A 20,168-nucleotide genomic window follows, 5' to 3' on the forward strand; every position below is an offset into this window, starting at 1 on the left:
TACTAGAAAATTATTTACTGCCTTCGTCGGTATTGGGTTTTTTGTTATTTTGTTCCGTAATAATTTTTGCCTCAGGAGATCATTTGGTTTGTTTGGGTTTTGTGTAAATCCTCACGGTAATGTTGACCTATTCATTTGGTCAGACATTCATAGCGTAAAACATGGGTTTGGTGGGATTCTGCGGAGAGGTGGGAGAAGTCATCGTGGCAGCAACGTTGCTGTCCTGCGGGGATACGCTTGCTGCACCCTCGGGAACTCCGCGTTCAATGAAGCGAGGTTTCGTTGGAGAATTTGGCATCGAGTCCTTCATGTACGTTTCGCTATCTGCTATCGAACAGTTATCTGGCGGATATCTGGGATAGCTGTGTCTGTTTATCTGCTGGTAACCGTTTGGCGGTCTGTAACGCGGATAATAAGTCTGCGTGGAACGTGCAAATTGCTGCTGGGGTGAGTCTGAACGAGGTGCGTACTGTAGTTGCTGTTGGTGCTGCTGCCTGACTTGATAGTTCTGGGTGTAAGCTGGATAATAAGGTTGATACGGTTCGATGTGGTTGTATGGGATGTAGACCATAGTTTGATGGTAGCCTTTGGAAACTTCTTGAGGCGGTGGTGACTGAGGCCGTCGAGTGGCGTTCCTCGGAAGCGATTGATAATAGTCTGGTGGTGCGGCGACTCTAGTTGTATAAATGTTCGTTCTGTACGTTCCTTGCTGTGGGCATCTGTTCGCACAATTTTGGTAAATGTTCTCGTCCACTAAAGTGGTAGGCCTATACTGTGCGTAGGTTCGTTTTATTTCTTCGCTGACATATTGGTAGGTGGGTGGTTGAGCTCTAATTTTATTGTCAACCCCACTCAAATTAGTCTCCGAATAATAAGGCCAAGCCACTGGGGGGTTTCGGGGCGGCGTACTCGTCGGAGGCTGCATCTGGTTTTGGATCTGCTGCAGAATTTCCGTCGTTGAACCGAAACGAGGTTTAATTCCTCTCACGCTGGGTCTCCTATTGAAACCGTAATCATCATGCTCGTCGTCTTCCTCGGCATCCGGCTGATACCTGAATATTGCATTAAAACCAGTTAAAATTGTTCGTTAATATAAATTTCGGGAATTTTCACTTACTTCTTCTTGATCCTCTCGATGCGGCTAGCATCCTGTTGCACGAACATTGCAAGTTCATCTCCGGACTCCGAAGCGGACGGCGTGCCAACTAAAACATCTGGAGCTATCCTCTTACTTTCCTCCTCGTCCTTCTTTAGACCATCCTCTATATCTTCTAAACTGTATTCAGTGCCAACGGAGCTGGCCATAGACATCCTATCTCCTTGGGTATTCATGTGATAGTAATAGTCGTCTGCAGCAACAGCTCCGCCTACGCATGCCGTGAGCGGCGCTAAAGTTGAGAGAAATTGCTTCCTGCTTTCCGTCGAGTTGACTTTAATTACAGTATTGTGTGTTTCCTGAGGTCCTCCCAAATCTGGTACGCCTGTGTTTAACTGCTTGTTGTTGACTTGAGTTTCAATCTGAATATCAGGTCGATCGCGCTTCGCGAACAAATCAGTGATCTTTCTGTAAGTCGACGATACTGAAGACGTCGATGAAGACGATGAGGAAGGGGAGTTTTTAACTGCAGATATTTCTGGTGAATTCCTCGCTTCTTCGCCCGGAGGACTAGCACGTGCCTTCTCTTGCTGGTTCTCCAAAGGTTCATCCACGTCGCAAGTCAACTGCTTAATACGTTCGACTAGTGAGTTGTCGGTCTTTGTGTTTTTCTTGCTACGCGGTTCGTAGCGAATCAGCGAGCGACGCAAAGTATTACGCTCGATGGCTCTTTTAATGGATTCGTCTGCTTCGCCTATAATTTGTGGCAATTTCGAACGTTTCGCTTCCTCGAAAGCTTTGAGGCTTTCGGCGGTCACCAAATATTGATGTACCGATTCGCCTTCGTCTTGTTTTCCGGCCAGCGGTTTAGTACATGGGAACAATTGCCGAACTGCTGAGTTCGGCTTTAGGCTATTATTGGAAATCAGCACGTGATTGCCTAACTTGAACGTGAGGGTCATCTCGGTGGATTCAGGACTCGCCGTCGGGACATTCGAATCAACTTCGTCCTTGCTCTCGACCATCTTTTTCAATGGTTTTTCGCATAGGTCACGTTTCTCTTCCTCCTCGATGAAACGCACGGAACGCTTGCTTCCACCTTCATCGTCCGACGTTATGTTGTCGTAAACCTTTCAACATGAACAATATTTGTGATTTACAATTTACCGTACATTCATATCAGTTATTTATTTACCTGTTGTTGTAACTGTTGTTGCTGATGCAGAAACTCGCTTCTCATATTGTTAACGTCTGCAGGCTGCTGTTTCCAAAGTCTCCCACCTTTCAGAATACCACTAATTGGAGAGCCTCCGGGCTGTAGACTCGGAGTGGGACTAGGACTAGACTCCTTTCTTTCATCTTCTAGCATTTCCTTCCGCTGTCTCCTCTCCGGTATCTTTGCTGGCATGGCAACTCTCGTTTCTGAAAATTTAAAGACATTCAAATTGCCACCATCACAAACTGCACACATTGAATTGTATTCTGGTTATCATTACTCTCTGACGGCTCTTTTCGTATAACCGTTTCGAAACAGATAAAGCTGTTGTAAACCGAGTTTGTAGCGGAACAATTTACACATACACACACCACTCTCGGTGATTATGTGGCCGTTACACGAGATGTACGGGATGTGTAACAAGTCGACTGTAGCACACGTCTGTTTTTATCCTGCAATTTAAAATATTATCCCAAATCCAGCAAACTACAATTACTAAATCACGTCCGAATTCGCGTTTCATATTTAACAAAGCGAAACAACGAGAGCACGTATCCAAATACACTTCCCTTTTTATAGGTATGCATAATAGTTCCAATGTTATTACGTGAATTAATCTTCCGGCACACCGAAGCACCTGATCTTCCGCCTGAATAATATTTAAGCTTTAAAATTCCTTTTATGCGCGACGCCGTTCAAATATAAAATGTGTTCAACTGTTTGCGCTTCTAGATCGATCGTGTGGTAGTAGGTGTCGTCGAGATGATTAATGTTTGCACAAAATTTGCCCTTTTTTGCCAACGGAGCATTTCAAATTGAAAAAATGTAAATTACGTACCCATTAAAACCATGTATTGAATGTTTTAAGAGCCACTTATCCGTTGATTAAATATCTCTTACAAACTACTCAAACTATTAAAGTTATTGAAGTATTCATATACTGTATTAACTTACTTTTATTAGATTAAATTAACATATTACGTTTGGTATCATATTTTAATGGTTTTAAGAATAATTATATATAATAGAGACAATTTGTTCTAAATTTTAAATTATAGAAATCCAATAGAAGTAGAAGAATTGTCTAGTCACAATGGGAATGTTAATAAATGTTAGGTGACTACAATATATTTGGTATAGAATAAAATTATCGATCGGCTCACGATTGTCTTAAAATGGATGAAAGTGATGAATAAATCTTGCGTTGAAAAAGGATGCGTAAAGCGACGAGTATGCCAAGTTCGGCCTTATTGTACCTTGGGTTCGGTCTTTGTTATGAAAGGACGAGGCGATCGATGTGGTAATAATTGAGGATAACTGGGACATCCTTCTGGGCCGACGGAGATAATTTTATTGGTGACTGCGGCGGTTTGGATTCGCGGAGAATTCGCGTTTGGATTTTCCGCATTTCGGTTTTTCGTTCGCAATGTTTTCCCAATCAATAATAGCTTTAACCGAATCAATTTCCTATCGGAAGAGGAGGAATACACGAGTATAAAACAAAATAGAATTTTCCCTCAAGCGATGACTGGCTGACAATCACATTACGAACACAATCATCCCCTCAATTACCTCTAAAATTGGAAGGCAAATATTGCACTCCACTTCAATTATAAATATTTTTCTTGAGGGGAAAAGACCTCTATCTCGATCTTATTTGTCTCCAACTGGTCCAATAAATATAGGAAATATCACTTCTAAATTATAAGTACATTTTGTTCGCTGACACAAACAGAGTATAAATAAAAAGATTTTTGGTTGATTTAATCGAATTTATTTACAACCATTTGGTTGAAAGGGCTCAAAGTTAGTTCTATATCCGTGCAGTCACTGCTGTGCAACCACTGTTAAACACATTATTGTATAGAGTTCCATTCGAATCTGCAATTACTATAAGTGAAAATTTATACTGTTAATTCAAATATTTTCAGTAAACTTATTTCACATATATTCATGAATAAATGTAAATGATTGTTTAAAAATAGTTTTAATACATGAAATATTTTCTTAGTAAGCGATTTCAGCTCTTTCCACGCATATTTTCAGTTCTTAAAATAGTTTATTGAAGTTTCAACAAACCCAAAAATATGGATCAAGGTTAGAACATGTAAACTATTTACTAGACTACTACCATCAATTTTAAATTATTATTTAAAAAAATAGTACAAGTAAAAAAAATATGCTTATTTCAAAGAAAAAATCCTAAAAATGTGGTCTTACAAGAAGTAAATTACTTGAAATGATTATATAAGTAACAAAGTATTAATTATTGGAAACAATTAATCCGAACTGAAATTTCTTAAACGAAAGTGCAAGAATATTGCATTAATTGCTTCCGTTAAATCCAATTTAAGATACTTGTTGCTTAATTTGAGCACTAATTATTAAGTTCCAGAGCAAGCGAGTGCAATGTTCCTTGATTACGACCAAAACTAAATTTACTTATCCACGGTCTTATTAAATGCGTCGGCGTTCATTAGTTGCATTTAGTCACGCGGAAGAGCAAATTCTTGCGAATAATCAATAAAACAAAAGTAAATAAAAATAGAATTTCATTTATTTACAGTAATCACGTAGATTTGGCGTAACGTTCATTCCTTAGTCAGTTTAATTAATTGATTGATTTTCTTTAAATATGAAACAGTAAATTTGCAATTAATTATTATATAAAATATTATTATATTTATTGATTTATTAAAGAAAGTTTTTTCAATCATTTTTTTTTCAGTAATTTCTGATAAACTCATTCAAAGTGAATGTTATATAACTCAGTAAATATAGAGTTGAAATTAATATCTTAATTCAGCGGTGTAATTAAAAAGCTTCACTAATCCGGCATCTTTTGTATGATTTTGTTATTGGGTGTTGATGATGAATTCGGTGGAATCCCGGAGTATAGCGAAATTAATAGGTCTATTTATATGCAGAGGCAAATGATCCGTGGAAAATTGGATGGATGAAATCTTGAGGCGAAAGGAATTCGCTCATTATTACTTCCAACCAATTTACTCGCATTACCGTCCAATATCCAGGGACCTATTAATTGAAAACAATTACCATCTAACACATCAAATATTCCATTTAATTAATATTAATGGTGACTTTCAAAGGGATGAGAACAGGTATCAGGAATAATCTCGCGTCGTGCAACTTTAATTAACTGTGACGTTCATTAATGCCGCGATCGTTCGTGGAATTGCAGAAAATATCGACGCATAATGGATTGTGTATTTACGGAAACCAAAATGGTGGTGAACGATGCGGAGGAATCGATTTTGTTGTATTTCATCATGGTCGGATGTTTGAGTTGCACTGCTTCATGGAACTTATACGATGATTAATCCCTGTTACGTTTATTTTTCATCTATCTAATGGATACTGAATTTGCCTCTTCATAAATGGCGTTTGCTTCATTGAAATATAAATAAATCTGCTTGCAATATTTCACCATCAATATCGGAGTATACTAATTGCACGGATGATTTATTGATATAGCAAGAAAATATCCATTAAATAAAATGATATTCTTTCATTCACATTCCATACCATTATCTTCTCATCATATGAAAATTATTAGGAGATTATTCTAGTTTTCGATATGAAAACTCAACACTAATTAATTGATACATTATACTACAAAGGTCTAAAATGTACCACAAAAGTAAGTAATAAACGGAGAATATTTCAATAAATTTGACAGCTCATTGACATATCAAACAACAAATAACATACATTGGCTCAACTTATTAAATATTACTATATTATTAATATAATACAATATGTTCAATACTGAATAATTTTATTCTTCGTTCAGTTGCGAAACTACTACTCTTTGTTTACCGCATTTGGAAATACTTTGTATGAGAATGCATTAAAGCCACCAAACGAATGTAAACACCATCCGGTGCACTATCTTATAAAGACAAGTTTCTTTTATGTAATTTTATAACTACTTCGTAGTTGACCTTTTCTCTTGCACTTCCTTTTACTTGTACATTCTGTCTGTTGACTCACCGTATTATATACCAACACGCACTTTTTTAAATAACACTTTTTTGCTTGCATCCTACAGTGATTTTTAGTGTTCGGATAAAATGTTATCATTATACAAAATTTTGTTTTAATGTAGACAAAGAAAAATTAAAATTAAACAAATAATTTGGATTTTAAAACAACAGACTTATTATTCATGCTTCTAATTTTTACTTTGTGTATAAAAATGTACGATAAAATATGTATATTTTTATTTATATAATACATTTTCTTGATATTCTTGTTATAAGATTATTTATGCATGAATTCATCTTTCAGCGGAAATCTTAAAGAAAACCTCATCTGGATATTCATTTTCTAAAAAAATATTATTAATATTTTCCATATTATTTTTTTTAGCTTGAAATTGAAATTAGCAATATTTGTGTATTTAATAAAACGAGAACTCTTAATTTCCAGTTTACTTATATATATTTACAAATAATTAGCAACATGTTATAATAGGTAGCATCCACTCAGATGTAGACCTAACTAAGGCTTAGAATTGGTAAAGTGTGAATTATAATTTATTAGAAGTAATTCGTAAAAAGTAAATTCATAAAACAAGAAATTTTACCAATTAGTAAAATGGGAATTTCCAATAATATTTTTATGTGTGAAATGTACATTGGAAATTGGGAATTCGTAAAATGAAAATTAACTCTATATGTTTTTTTATAAAGCATAAAATGCAGTTAATCAGATGTACAATTTAAATTGGATTTGAAATTCGTAAAACAGGAATTCCTAAAATGAGAACAACTTGAATATATATACAACTAAGTTCAAACATGGAATCTAATAAACCTTGAATTAAGTTTATATTTTTTTTACACGTAATTCGTAAAACAAGAATTACCTAAACATATTAATTTAGATGTTTATTTTAACTTAAACTTGGAATTCGAAATACGAACTCTTGAACTTATGAAATACTAAAAGCTCTAACTTGTTACAAGCAGATATATAATGATAAAAAAAATAATTGTCCGAACAAAAATTGATAATTTCTTTAATAAAATATAATATTTTTGGTAGATCTACTATCTGTTTCGTTGCATTTGTTTATTTTGTCGTTTTTTATTATTAAAATTCATCCGACTTACGAACAAATTCGACATACGAACAACTCTTTGGAACGGAACTAGTTCGTATGTCGGGGGATACCTGTATTCTAAAACGTAAATACGTAAGGTATGTGTGCTTTAGAAGTGTTGCATGTTTAGTATAAGTAAATAGCATGCATGTATGAAAATATTAAAAATAAATATGGTATTGTGTGTTGAAAGTAATCCCAGTGGGTTTACGCTTTATGGATCATACATACGCGTCGAGTAATTAATTACAACGCAATCCGGAGCCTGTAATCACAGACACGTCCTGACTCTGCATTGCATAAATAATACAACAACCTTTTCCCCATCTCCTGAAATCCAACAAAAGAAAAATCATCCACTCCGCATTACATTTTCCCTCCCCCTATGTGTCGTTACTTTTTTTTTCGTTCTCATCTGATTCAGTCTCTTTTTTTCTTCTTCCCTTACATCTACTTCTTCTTCTTCACCACTTTCTCTCTGGCTTTGTCGGAGACAGTCATACGCCGGTCATACGCCGCTATTATTTATGGCAAAAGCTTCGCGCGGAGAGGATTAAGACGCCGGCAGTCGGGCAATTTCCATAATGCTTCGTAAGGATGAAAAGGGCGGAGAAGTAGGGGGAAAGGATTACATTTGCTCCTTTCGCAAATCCTCGCCGCACAGGATACGGCCGTCATACATATATCTCGCTAAATTCGCAATTCGTCCTTTTATTAACGGGGCGGGCGCGCACACCGCCGAGATTAATTCACTTTTGTTCAGTGCGGTCATTTGCGTGACTGACCGTCAATTAGTAATTCGCAGATTCAATCGTAATTAATTAATTTGCTCGATGGAATATGGCTTATCGCTTTGGCCATGCCCCAATAAATGCGAATCGCCTATTCGATTTATGCACAATCCGGAGGCGCCATCTTTAATGGACCGAGCCAAATCGACGGGCAAAAATGATATAAACAATTATTACTTCAAATGGAAACTAAATTCGCGATTCAAATTCAATTTCGAAATAAATTAGAACCGCTTGACGTTTAAACTGGTTACCATGGAAATGATATGCGTTGCTATGGAATTACACGTCAAACGTGCATGAAATGGTGCCCGGAATGATTCTCGTTAAATGCATTTTAATCACACGTGAATAACATTTTTCTAGATATTTTATATTGCTAAAAACGTTCTATCTATCTATAAGAGTCACAATTATTTAATATTAATAAAATTATACACAGAATTACCTCGCATAGTGCGGGTAATTGCTTACTGATAATTATAAATTGATTAGCGCAAAGAGTCAATTTATTTTTAATTTATTTAATTAAAATTTGGGTCATTTTGAAACTTTCAAACCGTACTATAGTAAAATCGCACTGATCAAAACTGGACAATGCGAGTTACTGCTCCACTTAATATATGTAATCATACTTCATGAATTCAAAAACAGCAAAATTTGAATTTGATTACAGCAAACTTTCTGTCTAATGTAACTTTGTTTTTTGTTTAATTATTACAAAGTGATAATTTAAAAACAATTACTAATTTTGTTCTAAATATCTAATTTTTTATGTATTCTAAAATATTTATCCTCCATATTCAAATAAAACTCAAAAACCATACCAGTTTATTTATATCAATTTGTAATCCACTAATGGATTCTTAAACATTCTATATTCAATCGATAAATTATAGTCATCTTATCTATTAATGTTATTACCAATAAAGATTTTTATTATATTTATTTGTAAATAATTGGATTAAATCAGAAATAATTATGTAATAAATTTTTCTTTGCCATATTAATAAATTTCCGAAAAAATATTCTAAAAACGTAGTTGAATTTAAATTGCAAAATTTACACCTTTCATCAATTTAAAGACAATTAAAATTAACCGAAAGTTATGATGGAGTTTATATGTATCTGTCACTCGGTATAATCCGCATATGAATTCTAAAATAGCGCCGTGTGTTTACACATTTAGATTAGGAAATTGTGGCCATCCATTAGCTTGCACATATTAGTTTTGCGGGATTCGCACAGCCATTCGGGTTGCATCAATATTCAATTACTTGGATTATTGCGTAAGACAGAAAGGTCTCTCGAGCTGCTACTAATTAGAGTTTCATTACCGCCCGTCTGTGTGTATCCGCACCAATTAAATGTTATGTTGTACATGTATTCAACATTTTCGTTAACTTTCATTAAAATTTATCGCATTAATTAATTAAATCGATACTGTAAGTAAGTAAGTAACGTTAATTAACTGTTTTTTTTTGTTATTTTTGTCTATTTCTACTTAATTAAGAAAATAATTGCTGAATATTTATGCATTCGCGAGAATAAAATGTCATTTCTCACAATTAAACATGTTTATAAAATATTATATGTACAGAAATTGTTGTATACTTAATGCTAATTTCATTATCCATGAAATAAAGTGATAATTTATGATTTTGTAATATCAAAAATGAAGAAATTCCATTGGAGATCACTTGTTGCTTTCTACTTCTCTCGATTAATGCTATTAAAGAAATCCGGCAGTCCGATAATTCAATACGGGAAGCGAAAACAAAGCGAGTTCAATCTGTGCGCAGTTTTTCAAAGATAATTGCACGATTGCTTGGTTAATAATTGGAAAGCGTACATGCTGTTAAATGTAGCAAATAAATAGCAAAACTCCAGACAAATAGGACTGCTTTCAGTAGAACGGAGACAATTTGTTAGAGCAATATGTTTTAACGCAAAATACACACTCAAAGTTCTTGTGCTCGATAAAATGTACAAACAATATATTAATGCTCAGTAGCATTTCTAAGGTCGGTTAACCAGGCAAATGCCAATGATGGAGTCCCAAACAGTGTTTAGTTAGGGGCAGTAAATCAGAATCAAACTCGCTCATTATTTTTATCCTTAATAAGTTGAATTTTAGCTTTATTTTTACTTCTTTTTATTTACTAAATCCAAAGTTATTATATATTTTTAATAAATTATTAGCATACATTTATTATATTAATTACTATAATTAATACAAAAATTGTCAAATGATTATATTGATAAATGTTTTAATAATAACATATATTTCGTTTGGTACTGATACTTAATTATTTATAGTGACTTAATTACAACAATAACTCGCATATTCGATTAGTCCGGATTTACTATACTCCGGTTGAAAATTTCAAAACGAACTAAGTATTTATTGAGCATAGTAAAAATAAATTAGTAAAAATATTATTAGCATATATAAAAAAAATGTTTCAAATAGTATAGGATATTGGCGAAACTGATTACCGCCGGATGTATGTACAAAAAAAAAACTAATTCTGATTTGCGGAAGTACAGAATGTATAAAGGCAAATTGCTATTTACTGACGAAGCGTATTTGAATTTATGATTATTTGAATTTGAAACTGTTGGAGTTTCGGCGAAACAAAAATAAAAGAGGAGTGTATACTAACCGGGTTCAACTGGAGGCGTCGTTGGGGTGGTCTGTTGACTTTGGTCCATTTTTGCCCTTTCAATTTCTTGGTCGGAGATTTGTTCGTCCTCTGATCCCCCTGAAATATGAAAGAAATCAATCTCATTCTCATTTCCAAAAGAAAAAAAAAACATGTTTCCCATCCAATCATTCCTTGTTTGCCGTACAAAGATCTTGCACTGTTTCATTGTCGTTTCCGTTCATTTTCTTGTAAATAGTCTATAAATACGACTACATAAATCAGTCTATTTAAAATTTCTAGAAGCGCGAATGAAGCACGACCGTCGTAAGCACGAAAAATTATACAAGTGCATTTTACTATTTTTAGTGTCGTTGGAACATTAGCAAATACTAAACGATCACCGGATTTCCTTGCTTTCATAGTTTTCTATTGCCAATACTATTTAGGCAAGGAATAAAAAACGTTTATCTGTAAATATGTGTTACATAATCACAGTTTGATAAATTATAGTAAACCTTAACCACTTGAAAAATAACACTTATCAACAATTAAAAAAATTGTTCCATTAGAATATGTTAAGTGTTAACACATGGCTGAATTGATTATAATACAATTATATCATAGTGTAATTAAAAAACTAATAGATTTGATAAATTAATCGAAACTTCCGTTATATTATATCCATTAAAAAAACTAGTGATTAAATAAGTATAAAAAAGTGTAGTTTCCTCGATTAATAATATAACGCGGTCTAATTAAAGCTTAAAATATCTATAAATTTATCTATTTACTATAAATTATTGTAACTTCGTTTAACGCTGTTTCATTTAGCGTTAAACGAGATATTGCAGTATTATATTTAGCTTGTTTTTTTCTTTTGCTACAGGGCGACTCGAAACTTGCTGTGTATGTTGAATACGAAGAGACGAGAAGAACACGTTGAACGTGATCAAGTTTAATTAGCAGCGAACATTGTATGTCTTCCGAGATAATTAATGAAAATGCCAATTGCTTGGCCCATATTTCGATGCGCTTTCACCTCACCTGCGGCGCATAAATTAATCCGATCCGATTGCAGCAATTTGCCGAGGCATTCCCCATTTCAGATCCTTATCAAATAGACACTTACACATCGTACGCAATGTTTATCTAATCAGGTTATTGATGCTCATTCCATTTCAAATCCTTAAACACACATTTCCTAAACAACAACAGAATTCCTGAAGCTACTGCACATTAATTATTTATAAAGTAAGACATCAACTCTGTTTGCAACAATATATATCTATATTAAGTTTATAATGTAGTTATTACAACTATCGTGAAAGTTAATTGATATACCATTTATACTATTTTATATTTTATCTAGTTATTCTATACATTACTTAGTTATCATATAAAATAACTATATTGTACAATATAAAATAAATGTATAAATTCTCAGTCTATTGAAAAATATAAATACTAAAAAAATGTAAATAACGAACGCAAATTTTAATGTTATTTATTTAACTATTTGTTATAATTTTTAGCAGTAACATAAACTAGTTGTAAAGTTTTCTTTGAATGAATTTGTAAATTTGTAAAACAATTGATAATGAAAGAATTCAATCTTTTTGTAATTTTGTACTTTCTCTATAATATATTTTTCAACTAATTTGTGTACGTATTAGCGATATCAAATAAAAGTAAGAATTTATTGCAAATGTAGTATTAAGCGACATAATATATTTCTCATACGTGGGAATAACTGCGAAATCGCGTGGTCGTTTGATGAAGTCGACCAAAGGATGCATTTCAATAAGGAACATCACTGTTTCATTACGTTCTCGTTGCGTTTCATTTTAACATTGATACGTTCTTGAGCATATACGGACTTTCCTATTAACTAATTGAATATGATTATAGAATCTACAAAAAAATGGTTAAAAATAGTTTATATAATCAAATAGTATTAAACGTTTTTTTTGTATTTTGTATCATTTCATTTTTGAACAAAACATATCAGTTGACAACTATCATTATCAGAAAGCCAAGTGTAGTAACAATAGCTATACAACTGGTTGTATTCTGAACTTGAACTATCTGCCTATGATACTGACTGCTAGATATATTCACAGGAGAGGAAGCACATTGTATTTGTTATTTATTGATCTGAAGTGCTGCCTATGAATGTTTAGCACGTACATGAATATCCAAATCTCTAATCGATACGTTTAAGTGACTTCGTGAATGAACGAGAGCGAGAGTGGGTGATGAATGGGTCTCCAGGATAATCAATCTTTATACGGCAACCAGTCCGAACCCTTAGAATTATTATCGAACGAGACTGAAAGAGGAATTAGTGGATGCATGAAAAACGCGTATGAATGAAAAAGGTACACAAAAGAAACAAAAATGTTAATTAAGATTAGTTTGTTTTAAAAAATGCTTTTATATAATCAGTAGTTTTATTAATTCTTTTATAGACTTTGAAGAATCAGTAGTTTTATAAGAAAGAGAACAATATGTGAAATGTATCCATCTTTTTGTTTTTCCAGCTACTGTTTATTTATGTTTGTTTGTGTTCTTTATGATTCTGTGATACTTTTTCTTCGAACTGACATTGTATATTTCTATTTTACATATATATGCCTTTTATTGCTATATATTTGTATGCCAAAGTCAAAGTCATAAATAATATAAGAAAATACAAATATAATTAATAATATATTTTCTTTCCAGCGAAAAACAAACATAATAAAATGAATTGATTTTACTGTCAACATTATTTGATCTATAGCTTCATGTAATGAAATGCCTTTTTATTGTAATTGAGTCCATTAGCGTTTTATCACTGATATATCGTACACATTTTAGTATTGATTTATAAAAGTCCATATAAATTTATTCATGTGAACATTCATTATAAAATTATTATTAATTAAATTATGATAAATATTATAATTAATTTCGACGTGCATACTTATATTTTATGAAACATGTTTTCAATATTAATACCGAGATAGGTGGAATAGACGTGGTATCTCGTAATCAGGACGTGGATATGAATATGTAACATCAATTAACCTTAATCAATATACTATGATATTTCGAGCGGAAACAATGATCACGCTTCAATCTTCTCCAATATTGAATGAAAACGAACGTGTATTTTCTCTATTAATAAACCTGTAATCAAAGCTTTTACTATCACAATGTATTATTTCATAATTTTATGAATAAATTGATAGTACCTTTTTTATCTAATAAAACCAGTATTATAGTAAAATCAAATTGTTTAATGTGATTTAAGTATTCATCAATTTGATAGGAAACTTGCAGTTATTTACGTTTTTTTTTAAATAAATTTTGTATATTAAAAATTTGAGTAAGCATTATTGTTGTGAAATTGATAGTGAATTGCTGCAGTAAAGGAAAAACGAGAACAATACTAAGTGAAAGGTAACTCTCAAAATTATACACTACTGCTTCTCATTCCATTTGAAACCCAATCATAAATGTATTTTTGCTCCGTAATTACGAATAATGTTCTTAATTTCATTGCATTTTGGCATTACGAAACCGCATTTTTATCGATTACATATTGCATAATTTGTTGTATCATTTATTATTTCATCACATCATTATGAATATACCTTCTTCCTCGTCGCTGTATTCACATAAACGTTTAAAATATTATTTTAGTGTATCATCCTATTAGATCCTACAGGTAATTTATTGATTTAATCATTAAGTCCTATTGTTTTCCGTAGTTCGATTAATTTCTAATCGCTTGACTAGATGTTTTGTTTTCATTATTAATAGATGCGCTTGTTTCAATTACTGAAAGTAACATTTCAATTTCTTCTTAAATGATAATCAACATTAAGAACAATTTAGTTTTCAAATGATAATATTTAATTGTATGTATTTATGTAGTAATTAAATGTGTGAATTGTAATTTATATAAGGATTTATGGATGGAAATCAAATGAAATAAAAGAATAAAGTTAATAATGATATTATTGAATTTATGATGAATTAAATGTTCTACTAAATTTTTAAATTTAATAATATTGAGGATAACTGTGCAAGTCATAAAATGAAAATCTCGTAATTAATTTATAATCAAAAGGTTATAAGGTTAAAACTGCGGAGTAGCAATTAATTGAAAACTCAATTTAGATTGGTGCACAACCGAACCGGTGTTTAGATTATGTAAAATTAATTAACTTACGTTTCATCAGTGCTTTGTTATATATAAAAATATAGGAATCCAATTAGTGTTGATGGATTAAAAAAAAAGAGAAGCATGAAGATAGGAGGCAAACACAATTTTTGCGATCGGAGTGGCAGGAAAACGACCGCACTGCGCGCTGCATGTATTCGCACTGCGATATCCCGAATTATCTCGATTGTGTTTTATGTTTACTTTAACAAAATTTTAATTAAACTGATAAGGCATTTATGAAACTAAACATGCATGAGTCAATTTCGAAAAATATCCATTCAGCGAGTGTATTTCAGTTTTATTTTACACATCGAATCAATATCATGATTTGTTTTATTGGGAATTCCAAATAAAAATAATGAATAGAAAACAACATGTGTGCGGATGCTGGTTTTTTAGTTTTCAACTTGATGATCACGATGATGCTAATGATGATGTGGACAGGTTATTTTCTTTCTTTCTTTTTGATGGGATATTCAACGTCGAATCTTTGTGACGGTGATATGTTGATGTCGTCTTCGTTGAAATAGTCCATGGCACTCAGAAAACTGTCATCTGTATAAAAATGAAGTGATTAGCATTTTTATGTAATGGTAGCTTTAGTACCACCTTTCGAAGTTGGTTCATCGTCGAACTGGATGCGCTTTTTGACGCCTTTTTCGTCGGATTCAGATTCGGTTACAACGTCGTCTTCATCGTGACATTGGCTGTCATCGCTTTCATCGGTGCCATCATCGATTCCCTCGCAAACATCAACACAGTCTGTACCGACTGCACAAGTAACCCATTTATCCCTCTCACATGCTTTACATTGATTTGGATTTCTGCACATTTTAGGCTTCGCCTCGCCTTCATCCCCTTCCCATTCCATGCAATCTCTTCTATTATTAGCTTCGCAAACACTCCCCTTACATTTTCCACCCTTTTTACAAGCGCTTTTGCCCCGTTTGCAAAAGAACCTCCTGAAATTACCTCCCTTCTCAGGCGTCGTTTCTTCCTCGCTGGTATCAGTATCCTCCTCAACTACAGTTTGACTACATTTATCCGAATTCAACTGCTCCCTGCAGCATCTAATATTCTCCTTTAAAATGAATTCCAACGTTTTACACCTCGCACAATCGTTGCTCTTTCTCTGTGTTTGCGTTGCACATACGCTATTAAAATCTGGAAGCCCGCAGGATGGACTCAAATCTTCCGTCATTGTCGCTGCGTTTTGCGTAAACTGTAACACGTACGGATTTCTTTTTTGTCTTTCCAGCAACTGCAACCCTTCCAAATACTTGTTTTCAAACGGCACCTGGAGATGATTATACTGCTCATATTGCTGAGGTTGAAAGCACGGCACAATAGAAGCGGTCAACGTTTCTTGTACAATTCTTTGATTATCCTGGGCTAAGAAAGCGCCACCAAAACCGAAATTATTAAGCGGAGTGTATTTGGTTTCTTTGTAAGTGTCCGAGGCTTCACAAACGAAGGGAGAGTTGAAATGATATGACATTATGACAATTGAAATTTTGTTGACGCGCGATAACTATTCAATGGCAACGGACAGGTCTTCCAAAAATGATTCCAACAAAAGATTCTTCAACAGGTCGATGTCTTCGCAATCGCAATCATCGTTTTCCTCCTCGGTTTGCGCTGAAATGCATTCGCAGCGTTTTACTGCTGGCATATCATCCGTGGAAGTATCGACGTTTTTCCTTGTATACATCACATTACTAATTATATTTGAAGAGTTATTATTTAGTAATTGCGTGGTTAAATGATGGAGCGCCTGGTCTTTCATTGTCATAAATGATTGTAAATCGTTACAGTTTCCATTCGATGTTGGGAACGTATGCATAACACCGTTTGACGTACAACGTTTATTGAATATAATAGATTGATTTAAAAATGTAAATGGTACTAAATTTGCGTTGGAATTACCATTTAATGTTGTAACATTCTGTTGCTGCTGCTGCTGCTGTTGATGCAATAGTTGCAAATCTTGGTATTGCTTTTGTTGCATTTCCTGTTGACATCTTAAGAATTCTTGCTGTCTTTCATATTCCGATATAGGTTGTAACAGTTTTACAGTAGACACTTGATTCCCACTCAGGGGGAAGTAATTCAAATTATTCATTGAATGAATGATAAATAAAACTTGTGAATTTTGATGTCAGTTGAATGTCATTTAATATTTCGAATTGCATCAATAAATAAATATAAATTAAATAATATATATTAATGTCTAATGAATATTTGATTTGATTTTTTGGAGTAACATAATCATAGCTCTCATATATCTAAAGATATTAGGTAGATGAAATTTAACTCTGAATATGAAAAGAATAAACTTTGAGCAAAACGCGTGAACCGCTTTGGTGTGAAAGTAACGTATATTGCTCACGGAAAGTCCACTTAATTTATCATATAAGAGGCTGAGGATGAAGAGGATTTTATATTAATACTTGTTTATTATGTATTAACCTTGGAATCGAAACAAGATCTAGGCGGATACTCATACACGAAGTTTACATTCGAGACATAATTTACCACCTCGAAATAAATATTCGATTAAGCTGCAAAGACGAAAAGTACGAAACGCCGAGCAGATTTCGCCGTTTATAGGAGCCGAGATATTCATTAATTAAAGACTCACGGCTAAGGTATGCGGCCTTGATTCTCAATTATGTCAAGGATGTGTATATTGTATACATTAAAAGTTGCACGAATAAGAGAGAAAAATAAAAAAAATTCATCCAGCATCCAACCAACAAAATATATCATGCAAAATACAAATATATAAACCGAACGGAATCAATGGATACAAATTTAACCTATGAATTGTGAATGTAATTCGTGCATATAACAAAATAATATAATATTCATTAGTTAGCGACGACCCGCATTTGTTCATTGTTAATAATATATTTGTTTCTGCATTGTTCACAATTTTGGTATGGTTCGTGCTTTTAGAGTTTTCAAAATTGAATCAAATACGCACAGGTAAATACGCGTTAATTAGAAAAAATAGTAATTTAGGTGGTATGCACAAAATTAATCTCGCGCGAATCTATTATAACACGTATCTCGTTTTACGTGACAATTTATGCATGTGGTACTTATTGTGTAGTTATTTCGAACACATTTATTTTAATAGGTTTCTGCTGTAGACAGAATCAGAGCAGATGGTGCATAGGGATTCAATATAGATTCGACTGGCTTAATAAATTATATTGAAAGTCGTTACAGCCATCCACCGCCATACATTTTCCAATGCTGAAGCTACAATAGTATCCATTTAGCGAATTTAATCTAAAATAGTATCTCTTGTTACAAAAGCCTTTACATTAACCGTGACTAGTGTTCAATTAGAAACCCAAATATATCTAGCAAATAAGTAACCTATTTTTTGTTTTAAAGGATATACTCACATGTAAGATAAGTAAGGTAATTTAATGTCTTAGTTGAACTAGATCTTCTCAAATGTTGTTAGTGTAAACATGCCTTGTACATCCTTTGCTAAAACATCCACGCTTTCCATAAACTTTACAACACTTTTACTGCAAAGCTAGTAAAACATATTTAAACACTGGTTTCACCGAAATTACTCTATCTGCAGAAAACAGCGATGAAAATTTCAGCACGTGCAGTTACTTTGATTAAATTGCTCTTTTGTGTCTTTACGTTAAAACTAACAATAAATAACACAATTAATTATACAAATCCAATTATGAATTATGCATAGTATTTTAAATTTCCATTGAAATATAATTTTAATTGTACTAATTTTATGTTAAATAAAAGAAATATGAAAATTTTAATAATTGCAAATAACAGAGTTTGACCTAATTAAAGATAATCCATATAATTATATTAATGCAATGGTTCTAATTTTGGATTCGCAGTTTAAATTAAAATAATGTAATTCGTACTAGATAAAATAGTAGTAAATATGAAAATAATTCTTAACATTTATTATTTATTGTTACATAAAATAGCTGCGTCTCTTTCATTTGCAATGTTATTATTTGAATGATTATGATAGTTAACTCACTTGTATTGTGAATAGTTTTTGAATGAATAAAATTGAGTAAGAAGAAGCAATTAAACACTGAAATAAAGGCAAATCTCCTAAATGTATTAATTATTACTGATAAAATTTATGTAATTATATAATATTTCTATACCATTCATAGTTTTATAGGCATATAAAATTCATTAGGTAAGTTCATTATTCGAAACGTTTCATGAAATCTCTAAAATATGAAATGCGGAGAAAATTTATCGTCGCGTTCTATTTTAATGCAGCGAAGTGCTTAAGTAAAATATTTTATGATTATTGCACGTTCGAGGTGCATAATGCACCCTTAAAACGTGCGAATTGTACTATCGGGGTTGTAGAAAAGCAATATTTTCGGGACGATAGCTAGCGCCGTGGAAATATTGCGGATTCATGCTTAATGCCCTTTCGTTGCGAACGCGGAACATTATACTTGTAACATTATCTTTACATACGAGGAATTCTAAGAGCAACACGTAAACAGCATAAAGTTGCGGACGCAAATTGCATCTAAATTCTTAACGTTACAGCCCAATTCCGATACCCCGCATTTTCCACAAATCTATACATTTTAAATGCAACTTTAAAGGAAGAAGTGAACTTGGATACTAGTTCTCTTTGGAAACAATTCGGTGTTCCGTTTCAATTGAAGCGATTTTCCTAATTCCCGAGTTATCTGCTTTAGAGGGTCTTTAAATTAATCTTGCGATCCCCGTTCAATTTGTAGCGGCGTTCTCGACTGTAAATTCGGTTTTATGCTCCGCTTCGTAGCGTTACATTCTTGCTGGAAGTGTTGCAACACTCCTTTTAAACATATTCAAAGTAAAGTCAATTTTGCACATTATTTAACTGCTACACTTTTGTCTGGGACGCGTGTGTAGCGCGAACGGAAGAGTTTTATTGTCATGATTAAATTGCAACTCTTAAAACCGAGAGCGAGGATTTCGCTAAGACTTATTTCAGTTTATTTCCATTCGACGCGCAGGGAAATAATGGGTGCTCCATATTTGTATTCTTTTTTTGTGACCGGA

The 20,168-nt window shown here is 33.0% G+C and overlaps 1 protein-coding gene across 3 annotated transcripts in view; it reads right to left on the bottom strand.

The window, feature by feature from the left end:
• Positions 1-6: 6 nt before the first annotated feature.
• The window catches only part of LOC108561078, a 43,878-nt gene continuing 23,716 nt past the window's right edge, over positions 7-20,168 (bottom strand). For all 3 annotated transcript variants that reach the window (XM_017918863.1, XM_017918865.1, XM_017918866.1), the window contains 4 exons: positions 10,898-10,996; positions 2,292-2,518; positions 1,118-2,226; positions 7-1,052 (listed from right to left, as the gene is read on the bottom strand). In XM_017918863.1, coding sequence (XP_017774352.1) covers positions 140-1,052; positions 1,118-2,226; positions 2,292-2,518; positions 10,898-10,996 — 2,348 coding nt within the window. In that variant the 3' untranslated portion in view covers positions 7-139. The remainder of the gene's footprint in view (positions 1,053-1,117; positions 2,227-2,291; positions 2,519-10,897; positions 10,997-20,168) is intronic.

Source organism: Nicrophorus vespilloides, unplaced genomic scaffold, assembly GCF_001412225.1.
Source record: "Nicrophorus vespilloides isolate i.1.1-1 unplaced genomic scaffold, Nicve_v1.0, whole genome shotgun sequence".
In the NCBI taxonomy this organism is placed as follows: domain Eukaryota; kingdom Metazoa; phylum Arthropoda; class Insecta; order Coleoptera; family Silphidae; genus Nicrophorus; species Nicrophorus vespilloides.